This window comes from Fulmarus glacialis, unplaced genomic scaffold (assembly GCF_000690835.1).
Source record: "Fulmarus glacialis isolate BGI_N327 unplaced genomic scaffold, ASM69083v1 scaffold17163, whole genome shotgun sequence".
NCBI classification, from domain to species: domain Eukaryota; kingdom Metazoa; phylum Chordata; class Aves; order Procellariiformes; family Procellariidae; genus Fulmarus; species Fulmarus glacialis.
Window position 1 is genome coordinate 1 of NW_009202463.1, and position 11023 is coordinate 11023.

The window sequence follows — 11023 nt, forward strand, 5'->3', positions numbered from 1 at the left end:
TCCAACCTTAATGATTCTATGATTTATGACCAGAAGTAATGGTTTTAAACTAAAGGAGGGTAGATTCAGACTAGATACAAGGAAGAAATTTTTTACAATGAGCATGGTGAAACACTGGCACAGGTTGCCCAGAGTGGTGGTAGATGCCCCATCCCTGGAAACATTCAAGGTCAGGTTGGACAGGGCTTTGAACAATCTGATCTAGTTGAAGATGTCCCTGCTTATTGCAGGGGGGTTGGACTAGTGACGTTTAAAGGTCCCTTCCAACCCAAAACGTTTTATGATTTTATGATTCTACGATTCTATGATTCTATGATTCAATGAGTCTATGAAAATAGGCACCTGCATGTGAGCTCTTGTCTCAGTTCCCGTGCTAGTTAATGGATATGGAGGCCACAAGTGAGCTGCTCAGACACAAAAATGTGGTATCATTTGAGGTGCCAGAAGTGGTCAGACAAAAATGCCATGAGGCCTGCATGGATGAACAAGGACCTCCTGGCAAAACTCAAACATGAAAAAAAGCATACAGAGGGTGGAAGCAGGGATGGGTGAGGAATACAGAGACACTGTCCAAGCATGCAGAGATGCCATTTGGAAAGCGGAAGCCCAAGTGGAATTGATTCTGGCAAGTGATGTTGATGGCAACAGGAGGGTTTTCTGTAATGATACAGGTGAGAAAAGGAAAACCAGGGAAAATTTGAATGAGGCAGGGGACCTGGTGACACAGGAATGGAAAAGGCTGAGGTACTGAATGCCTTCTTCACCTCCTCTTTTACTAGCAAGACCGGCCTTCAGGAATACCAGGTGCCAGAGATGAGGGGGGCAAGTCTGGAGCCAGGCAGACATACCCCTTGTGGAAGAGGATCAGGTCAGGGAATACTTACATGAACTGGATATACATAAGTCCATGGGCCCTGATGCGATGCATCCATGAGTGCTGAGGGAGCTGGCAGATGTCATTGTGAGGACACTCTCAATAATCTTTTATCAATCATTGAAACTGGGGGAAGTGCCTGAAGACTGGAAGAAATCAAATGTCACTCCTATTTTCAAGAAGGGCAAGAAGGAGGACCTGGGGAACTACAGGCCAGTCAGCCTCTCCTCGATCCCTGGAAAGGTGATAGAGCACCTAATCCTGGAAAATATTTCCAGGTACATTGTACTGGTTTTGGCAGAGATGGAGTTAATTTTCTCCATAGTTAATTTTCTGCAGCTCTCACAGACCATATGGTACTATGTTTGGGATTTGTGACCAACACAGTGTTGGTGTGGTCGCACTGTGACCACATCATATTGGTATGTTGTAGCTATTTGCTGTACAGTGCTTTCACAGCATCAAGGCCTTCTCTGTTTCTCTCTCTTCCTTCCCAGCAACTAGGTTGGATCTCTTGATGAGGGAAGACAGGGGATGTCATTAGCAAGGCAAAGATTTACACGGTGTATTGGTGTCTGTGTCCAGGTTTTGGTAGTGAGGGGGCTGCATGTGTGGCCTCTGTGAGATAAGACCAAGGGCTGCCTCCATGCCAGACAGGGCTGGTTCCAGCCAGCTTCAGAATGGACCCACCGCTGGCCAAACCTGAGCCCATCAACAAAACTGGTGGAACTTCTGTGAAAAAGTATTTAAGAAAGGCAACAACTGCCAGACTGGGATAGGAGTTAGGGGAAAAAAAGTGTGAGTAACAGCCTTGCAAGCACTGTGGTCGATGAAGAAGGAGGGGCAGGAGGTGGTCCACGCACCAGAGCACATATTCCCCTGCAGCCCATGGAGAATACCACAGCAGAGCAGCTATTTTCCTGCAGCCCATGGAGAAGACCATAGTGGAGAAGGTAATCCCCGCAGTCCGTGGAGGACCCAACACCAGAGAAATTGAGTAATTTCTGGCAGAACTGTGGCCTGTGGAGAGCCCACAGTGGAGCAGGTTCATCTTGAAGGACTGTAGCTTGTAGGAGGGACCCCATGGGAAAAGAGTGAGAAGGAAGGAGCAGCAGAGAGGAACTGACTACAACCCCCATTCCCCATCTGCTAGCACTGCTCAAGGGGGAGGAGGTAGAAGAGCTGGGAACAAAGGAGGGAAGTTGAGCTGGGGAAAAAAGGGTGGGGAGGAGGCCTTCCATGGGGAAGGAGATAACGTCTTCCAACAGCCCCACACTTCTTCCACCCTCAGCCTTTGCAGTTACACGTGCTTGGCCTGCCCACTTGCTTTGCCACTGTCGTGTTGGTACTAAAGTCCCACACACATTTTGGCATGCCCAGTGTAAGCTGGCATCCACCCAAATCTGGAGCCCACCTGGCCTTGGAGGCAGGGAGAGGCCAGGTCCCCTCTGCCCAGGGCTGGGAACAGCTTTTCCCTGGGAACCTCCCCAAGGAATGCTCCTCGTGTGTCAGCGTGTTGCCTGGCAGGGGTGGAACTGGGACAAGGGCTGCTGGAACAGGGCTTAAGTAGCTCAGCTGGGAGAGCATTAGACTGAAGATCTAAAGGTCCCTGGTTCAACCCTGGGCTTCTGCAGTAGTTTCCTCCCTTAGTTTTTTGCAGAGCCTATCTATCTGCCTTCTTCCAGCCTACCCTCACCCTCCTTGCTCCTTCACCTCTTGCCAGAGCACTGCCCCTGCACTGTAGCTGCAGATCTGCGGGTTAGAAGGAGCCTTCCTCTCGCACCACAAGTCCCCAGCCTCCCTCTGGGCAGGACTCTATATTCAGTGCTTCTTTGGGGTGGTCTCCATCTGTTGCTCCTTCCCTGCTCCACAGCAACTGGGATCTTTCCTTTGTGGGGTCTCTGCAAAGACCTTGTCTCTCTCCTCTTTGTCATTCTTGATGGTGCACAGACTGCTCCCCTCCTCACACACATCCTTCACTTGGACCTTCGCCTGGCAGTACCCAGACTAGAACACACTGCCCATCGGGGAGGCCTCTGTCCCCCCAGTCCCAGGGAGACGCACTCCCTGGAGCTGAGGCCCGAATGGCAGCATCCTCCCTCCAGAGGTCTGTCACAGCAAGACCTCTGATGTGCCAAGGACAGATGACAAAGCCATGCCCAAATATACTCACCCACCAGACTGGACCATCTAGACCAGCTGCAGCCCCTCACAGCCATCAGCCCCTGCACAGAGGAAGAAAGACCTGCTCATGAGCTCCAACAAGCTGCTGGGCTCCCCTCTTGCAACCTCCTGCTGTTACAGAACCTTGCTCGCCCATCAGGAAGACAGTGACAGCTGTGACCCAGGACATCTCCCTCTGTCTCCAGTCTCAGCCTCTCCCCAGTCAGGCCAAGGAATGGCACATACTGGGCTATAGTCCCACAGCAACGTGCATGTTCTAACCCTGTGCAGTTCTGGTGCCTCATAGGTGGCTCCTCAGGGAGGCACCTCCAGAGAAGTTTGGCTTTTGTCGTGACTGAGTGCAAGTGCGTGGTAGGGGAGAGGGAGAGACTGTCTGTCCAAGCAAAGTTACTGTCTTGTCAGCTTTGAGCACGAGCTTGAAAATGCTTGGCTGCAGGGGTAGTGCCTGCAGGATTATCACTGCTCCAAAAGAGTCCTTCTAGATCTTTCTTGAGCAAGAACGGGAGAGTCATTGCCGAGAATAGGCTTTGGGGCCACGTATGCAAAACAGAATAGATGAGCAGTCCATCCCCTTAACTCCACTCAACGACTCCAGAAGTTCACAGTGACTGGTCTGGTTTTGATTCCGCTAAACCGTCTCTGCTAGATAGGGGCTCAGCAGGGAAAAATCTATGGCATTGGGCAACACCATTGCTCCAGCTGTACCACCATGAGGACACCATCCCTGTGTGTGGTTGTCCTGGTTTCAGCTGGGATAGAGTTAAATTTCTTCCTAGTGCTGTGTTTTGGATTTAGTATGAGAAGAATGTTGATAACACACTGATGTTTTTAGTTGTTGCTAAGTACCCTGCTAGTCAAGGACTTTTCAGCTTCCCATGCTCTGCCAAGTGCACAGAAGTCTGGGAGGGAGCATAGCCAGGACAACTGGCCCAGCTGGCCAATGGGGTATTCCATACCATGTGATGTCATGCTCGGTGTATAAATAAGTGGCATGGTCCAGGAGGTAGCGGTCACTGTTTGGGCATTGCTTGGCGGGTGGTGAGCAATTGCATTGTGCATCTCTTATTTTGTATATTCTATCATTATTATTATTATTATTGGTATCATCATTATTTTCTGTTCTTTTTCTGTTCTATTAAACTGTTGTTATCTTAATCCACAAATTTTACTTTTTTTCTGATTCTTCCCCCCGTCCCACTGCAGGGGGAGGAGTGAGTGAGCAGCTGTGTGGTGTTTGGCTCCCTGCTGGGTTAAACCACTACAGTGGTCAAACCATCAACCTTTGAGTTAACAGCTGCACATGCTCACCCACCCTGCCACAGAGACCCCCAGCCAGGGCTGTCCAGGGCACTGCTTTGCTGTCAGGACAGTCATCAGTGCTGAAGGAACGGGAAGGTCCCTGAGCCCAACCCACATCCCCAGCCCCATGGAGATGGAAGCCTGTCGTTCAACTCACCTGCAGGGAGGCTGGGGAATGGAGGGGTGCAGGGGGAGGCCCGGTGCCTGGAGGAGGGTGTATAAGATTTCTGCCTCCATGTCCCTTCCATGCCATGCCCTGGGTTGCCATCGGAGCCTGGGGGCACGTCAATCCAGGGAGGGCATTTCCCTCACCCTGTTGCACTGCTTCTGCTGTGGAGTTAGGGGCAGATGTGGCACAGAGGGGTGTTGCTCTGGGTGGCAGCGGAAGCTCAGGGGAAGGGGTTTTCTCCTCTTCATTGACCCATCCTGGAGTGGGCCAGAGCGTGGGAGCAGCACCCGCAGCAAGAGCCTTCTCCTGACCCATTGCCCTGCAGAGACGTTGAAGGGGCAGCGCTCTGCAGTGCAGCCCTGTGCCAGGATCAGACCCCAGCAGAGATGCAGTCCCAACTTCCGCCATCTCAGAAGGATTCAAGTGCTGTTTTCTGCAGAGGGTCCCTGGGCACGCAGGGGACAACAAGGCTGTGCTTGTCATAGACACATCACGGGAGGAGAGTGTCTCTCCTGCTGGCAGGTGTCAAGGGGATGTAGCTCAGTGGCAGAGCGCCTGCTTCGCACGTGGAAGGTCCTGGGTTCAATCCCCAGCATCTCCAGGGGTGCTTTTGCCCTGACTCCCCAGCCTCAGGCAGGAGTGGGCTGGAGCTGGGCGCTGGTCCTCTCCAGGCCCTGTGGGCCTGCCCTGCCCACTCGGGGCTTGGCTGTGAGGTGAGGAGAGCTGTGGGAGGGCTGTGTGCACTGCCTCTGCTGAGTCCCCTCTTGGAGGAGAAGCAGGCAGCTGTGCTGGAGGCGAGCTCCGGTTACTGCCCTGCGCCACAGACCCACCCCACCCACTGCCCAGGGACAACGCTTAGCAGCAGAGTGTGCTTGTGGGGAGACCCCAGGGAGGGGATAGATGTCAGCAGCACACTACAATCATTTCTGGCTGCACTGAGAGATGTGGTGTGAGGGTGCTGGTCCAGCCCAGGTGTCCTTTGGGACCAGGGCCACACTGCCCTGGTGGCTTTCCAGGGGTAAGGGTCTGAGATTGTCTCCAGGTGGAGATCCCGTACCACATGGGAAGCACCCCTCTGTGCCAGCAGGTAGGGGTGTCTGAGTTGGACAAGCCTGGGCAGGACTGTGGGACTCCCAGCTGGAGGAATGACATTTCTCACCCTGACCCTGTCTCCAGGTCCTTCTTCCACCATCACCGCTGGCTTGAGCAGAGCCTCAGCTCAGGGAACCTGGAACTGCTGAGGTCAGGCACAGCGCTGCAGAGGTGGGGCCGGTGCCCACCTCTTGTTCCTGGGGTGTTTGGTGTCTCTGTCGACGCTGTGCCAGTGGGATCAGGGAGGCACAGGCCTGTCCACAGCTGTGCACAGGCGGGGAGGGCCAGATGGTGCCTCGGCTGCTCCCCTGGCAAAAACACCCGCAACAAAAATGGGGTGTGAGACACCTTTCACTGCAGGGTGCCCAGCACCTGGGAATGGTGAGCCCAAACTAAGAGAAATAAGGCTGCTCTCCCAGCTGTGCTCTGCCTGGCGTGGGGCAGCCGTGCTGAGAGTTGGTCTCTCTGTGACCGCCCTCAGTTCCCCCCTCAGGAGCTGCAGGAGAAACCACAGGTCTGGGGCACAGTGACAATCCTGCTTTGCTGCAGAGAATGGACCCAGCCTGCAGGGCCAGACTGTTCAGGTCCCAAAATGCCATGAAACGGGCTCTTTCTGCTCAGGTGTGCTGCCCCACAAGCACACCCAGGCCTGTGGCTTATCTCCACGAGGAATAGGAGGCAAACCTTTACCAGGTGCCAGAGTGAGGGAGAAATATTACACCTGTGGGAGGGCAGAGCTGGTGGAGAGGTGGCACAGGACAGGCACTGGGCTCTTCTCCCCAGTCCCCACTTGGGGCACCTTGAGTCTGCAGGTCAATGTCCATACTGCCCATAGGCCCCCACCATCCTGTGTTCAGAAGATAACACTCCCCTGTTCCTCTTTACTTCACTTTTATACCATATTTCTCTGAGATGCAGGGCTGGAGCTTATCCTAGTGGGAGTTTTCCAGGGGAAGTAGGCTGTGTTTGTAATGCCCATGTATGTCACCCATCACCGTGGGAGTCTCACCCTGGGAATGCTGCTCTCCCATAGGGGCTGCCAGCAAAAAGGCTCCAGGGTATGGAGCAGAGGAATGTGGGAGCCTGGGCTTCCTCCAGTTCCCCCCAGGGTCACCCCAGGGGTGGAGTAGCTCCCAACAGGGAACCGGACGATGATGAAGTGGGAGAGGATGTTGGCAACAGCTGCCGCCTCCCCTCTCCTCCTCTAGGGCCAGATCCTGCTGTTTGCAGCAGTACTGAGCTGCAGCAACTCCCCACAGGGAGCCAACACACCTTCCAGCCTGCAGCAGAGGAGCCTTTCAGGGAGGAGCCGGAGGGTGTGCAGACCCACCAGCAGGAGCAGGAAGGGCAGTTTGGGCTCCAGGTCCTGCCCAAGTGTCAAAGCCTTCTCCCTGCCTCGCTTCTGTGTAAGAGGGTTTTCTGCCCATGGGCACTGGGGCTGGTGAAAGCCCTGGCCAAGGGAGAGGAACCTTGCTCAGCTCCCAGCAGCGCCTGTTTTAGGGGAGGGACACAAAATCTCCTCTGCCATGGAAACGTTCCCACATGAGCATCCTCCTGGATGGGCCCTTCTCCAGGCCAGGGGCTAGACCATGGCTTTTGGCTGCCGCACACGTCTCGTGGGGATCCTTTCTCCATCCCCCTGGCCCTCCAACAGTGCTGAGGGAAAGGTGCCCCCAAGCCCCCTGCTCCCATCCCTTCTGTACCTGCACACAAGTACTGCCCCGACACAAACCCGAACTGACACCTCGGGCGAGGCAGCAGGAGGACAAGGGTGGGGGCTGGAGGGGAGCAGGGGAAGGGAGTCTCAGGGCTGCTGTGGGGCCTTACAGCCCCTGCTCAGAAAGAAGGCAGCTTTGTGACTGTGACAAGAGCGCTCGGGGTCTGCGAGGGCCAAAGACAGCAGGAACAGCTCATGGAAACTGGGGCACTGGCAGAGCATGAGGAGAGGGAATCCCAGCCCCACGTGTCCCAGAAAGTGGCTCCGCACCCTGTGCTGGGGCAGTGGGGAGCAGAGCTGCCTCTTAACCATTGTAATCCATGGGCCATGATGTCCCCTGGGGCTGGCTGGGGTGTTCAGGGCACTGCAGCCACCTTAGGGCTCACTTCTGTGGGGCCACAGCCCAGGGCTTACCCTGACACGGCAGCTCTGTTATGGCCTCTGCACTGTGGGCCCAGCATGGCCCGGGCAGGGCCTGGGGGAAAGAGCAGCTGGAAACCCAAGGGTGAGGAAACGGGTGCTCCTGCTGGGGTGCGTCACGGGACCTATTAGAGAGACATTTTGACTAGAAACTGGCTGTGGCCAGCAGGATGGAAATGCCTCTGTCAGCAGGATTATTCCCCAGGGACCATGGGCTCTCGCAGCCCCACAGCCTGACCCCAAGCCTGCTGTCCCTGAGACGTGCCCCTTCCCTACCACAGTGTCTTTGGTCTTTGCTCCCCCTGATCAGACTCAGGGAGACAACCCAACACCTGGGCCCGCAAGCACCAGCTCTGGGTCAAAACCCTCACAGAATTTTCATAAGAACAAATATGGATGCACAGTGTAAAAATGGGAATAAAGATAGAGGAAACTCCAGGTGGTTTCTGCTGCCTATGGTAAAGGGAGATGTTTCACAGCTCACAGCTCTCCCAGCTGCACAGACCTCTCCTCCCTCCTGGCTGCACCCAGCTGCACAGCAGAGATGGGCTCTCCTGGCCTGGGACTCAGGGACTGTTGCATACCAAGCTCTGGTGTCACAGCCTTTGTGTCCTCACGGGGATGTGCCAGAGACACCTCTTCAGCATCATCATAGCCCATGCTCCCCAGGGTCAGGGATGAGGTGTCTCCTTCAGCTGCAGGGACCCCGTCACTTCTCCGGGAGCATAGGCTACCCCCTGCAAGCAGCAAGGCAGGACATTGCAGTTGGTCCCATGGGGTCTGTACATCACCTTTCTCCCTGCTCCTCACCACATTCAGCTCCTTCTCCCACGCCCAGTCCCTCCAAGGAAAAAACTCCTGGGTCAGGTTCCCCCTTCCCAGGAGGTTTGGGTGTCAGTACGGTAGAGACTTGGTGGCACCAGGGATGGCACCCCAGGAACCAGCAGCGCTCACCAGTGCATCCTTGGGCCCTGCTCCCTCCTCTGGTGCCCTGGGCATTTCCCAAGCTCCCTGCCCAGGGGCAGCATCATCCCCAGGGTCAGAAACCTCCCTGGCATCGTCATAGCCATCTGCTGGGTCACCTCTGGGCAGGACAAGAACATCTGAAAGGAGAGGGGAGCTGGTGACCGTGAGAAGATAGGGCCTGCAGAGCAGAGGATGGGAGGATGAACAGGGACAGAGGGCTGAGACACTGGTGTTGGCAACACCATGTCCTCCCCATCTCTGACGGTGACACTCAGTGGCACCTCTGTCTATCACATGTCTGCAGGGAGATCAACCCTTTCCTGCCTCCGTTACCTGGTGCTGATCTCAGACCATCCTCCTCCTCGGTGTTCCCAGGGTAGGGCTGCAGCTGGGTCGGGGATTCCTCTGAACAGGAGTCTGGAGAGATGCACAGCGGGTGTTATGGAGTGAGCCCCAATGACCTGCCTCATGGTCAGCACTGTGGGGGAAGGGGGATCCACAGAACTGGGGCTGCACGGGGAGGAAGGCTGGGAATTTACCCTGCTCCCCTGGGACAAACACTGTCTCAAAGCTGCTCCCAGAGCTGCCCTAGGACAGCCCCTTCCCTCACTCCTCGGGTGTCACGTTGGGTGCAGGAAGAGAGGGGCTGTCCAGCTGGTTGGGGGGAAGCTCCTCTCCCGGGCCCAGGACCTGGATGCTCTCCCCACAGACCACATGGCGCCCCAGCACTGCAGGAGCCATAGCCTGGGGGGCTTCAGGGGATCAGCCCTGGGTTGGGGCCAGGGGAAAGGGTCCTGCAGATGTGCCTCCTGCTCAGGGAGGACCCACACCCACCTGAGCGACCAAACTTTTCCTGCTTCTCCCACGCTGGGCTGTAACCGATCTCCTCATACACAGCCTCGGGGAAGAGCTCCTGAGCTCTCCTGGAGCCTGTGGACAGAGACAGGGCTGGCACAGGGAAATGCAGAGGGGGATGGGACCCCACTGTGCTCCCCCAAATCTGTTCCTTTGGCCAGCCCAGGACTGGTCCGACAGCACAGCCCAACTGTGCTGTCCAGGCACATCCCCAGTGAGGGCAACATTGCTGTGGAGATTATCTGGGGCAGCGTCACCCTTGCATCATTCTTTCGGAGACAGCGCTCATGCCCCTCTGGCCCCTGGGTCATGCCTCTCTTGTCTGATCCTGGAGCAGCTCCCATGTTTCCTCTCCACCTGGAGCTGCCCCATGGGTCTATAGCAGGGCCCCTGTCCTGCCGGGTGGTGGGCAGGGCTGGGCAGAGGGACAGCCTGGGGGCCTGACACCACGGAGATGGACCCTACTGCCTCATGCTCCTCCTGCTATCTCCCTTGCCCCAGAGCCCCCTCCAGCACTACCCAGAGCACTGCCAGCCTTGGCCATCCCCACTCTGCCATTTCCCTTCTCACCCCATCACTAGCTCCCCCCGCCTCTGGACTCTCTCCACCCCTTGCTGCTTGTGCCCCACAGCCAGGCAGTCAATGGGGTGGTGCATGAGACAGATGGCAGCACACAGTCTCATCCCCCCAGCTCTGCCTGTGCCTGACAGCCCGCAGCACCCCACAGCCCTTCCAGCAGGCTTCTCCCCCTGGGACCGCTGTGGAAGGACCCACCTCTGTGCCCAGCCCTGGCACGTAGCACTTTGCCCGGCCAGGAGGCCCGGGAGCAGGCAGAGAAGGGCCCCCAGGATGATGCAGATGATGACGGGCACTGAGACTCTCCCGCTGCTGGTCAAACGGCCCCGGGTGGGATCTGCATGGGCAAGAAGGGGCAGCACCAGGCCTGGGAGAGGTGGGGGCAGCACCACTCCTGACTCCCATCATACAAGGCAGCAGGGGGTGCAGAGCACCAGGGGTGAGTGATGGGGAAGCTTCCACTCTGTTGAGTAAATTAAAATCCTCCCCAACCCCAGCCCAGTGCCTCCTCCTGGGAGTTTCACACCCCAGCAAGGAGCCCCTTCCATCCAGCTGTGGGGCACAGCCTGGCCCCGGGGATATCCAGCCCCAGCGGGAGGACCAATTACCTGCTCGGGGTGGGGATGCTGCTGTCCCGAGTGTAGCTGCAGAGGAGGAAAAGGAGAGCTGGGCTGAGAGCGTGGGTGTGCGGGTACCGGGGAACCTCTTCCCCAACATACTGTGTGTGTGTGTCTGTAGATGTCCCTGGCACATCCCACCCAAATTGCCTCTCCGGTAGTGCTAGAAAGGGAGGCCGGGACAGGGTCCAGCGCCTCTGCTCTGGGCAGTAGGCAGGATGGCGCAGGCAGCCCAGGGGATAGCCCTGAGGCTG

General features: G+C 56.5%; 1 protein-coding gene and 2 non-coding genes across 3 annotated transcripts in view; 2 read left to right on the forward strand and 1 right to left on the reverse strand.

Moving 5' to 3' along the window:
- Positions 1-2434: 2434 nt before the first annotated feature.
- On the forward strand, positions 2435-2507 carry TRNAF-GAA. Its single transcript has one exon. It is a non-coding gene; the product is annotated as a tRNA-Phe (tRNA).
- Positions 2508-5055: 2548 nt separating this feature from the next.
- TRNAA-CGC lies at positions 5056-5127 on the forward strand. Its single transcript has one exon. It is a non-coding gene; the product is annotated as a tRNA-Ala (tRNA).
- A 3582-nt stretch (positions 5128-8709) lies between these two features.
- The window catches only part of LOC104074244 (scavenger receptor cysteine-rich type 1 protein M130 {ECO:0000250|UniProtKB:Q86VB7}-like), a gene marked incomplete at its 3' end in the record, with an annotated part of 8448 nt that continues 6134 nt past the window's right edge, over positions 8710-11023 (reverse strand). The window contains exons 10-13 of the mRNA XM_009574304.1: positions 10379-10489; positions 9556-9651; positions 9055-9138; positions 8710-8858 (exon numbers count right to left, since the gene is read on the reverse strand). Coding sequence (XP_009572599.1) covers positions 8710-8858; positions 9055-9138; positions 9556-9651; positions 10379-10489 — 440 coding nt within the window. The remainder of the gene's footprint in view (positions 8859-9054; positions 9139-9555; positions 9652-10378; positions 10490-11023) is intronic.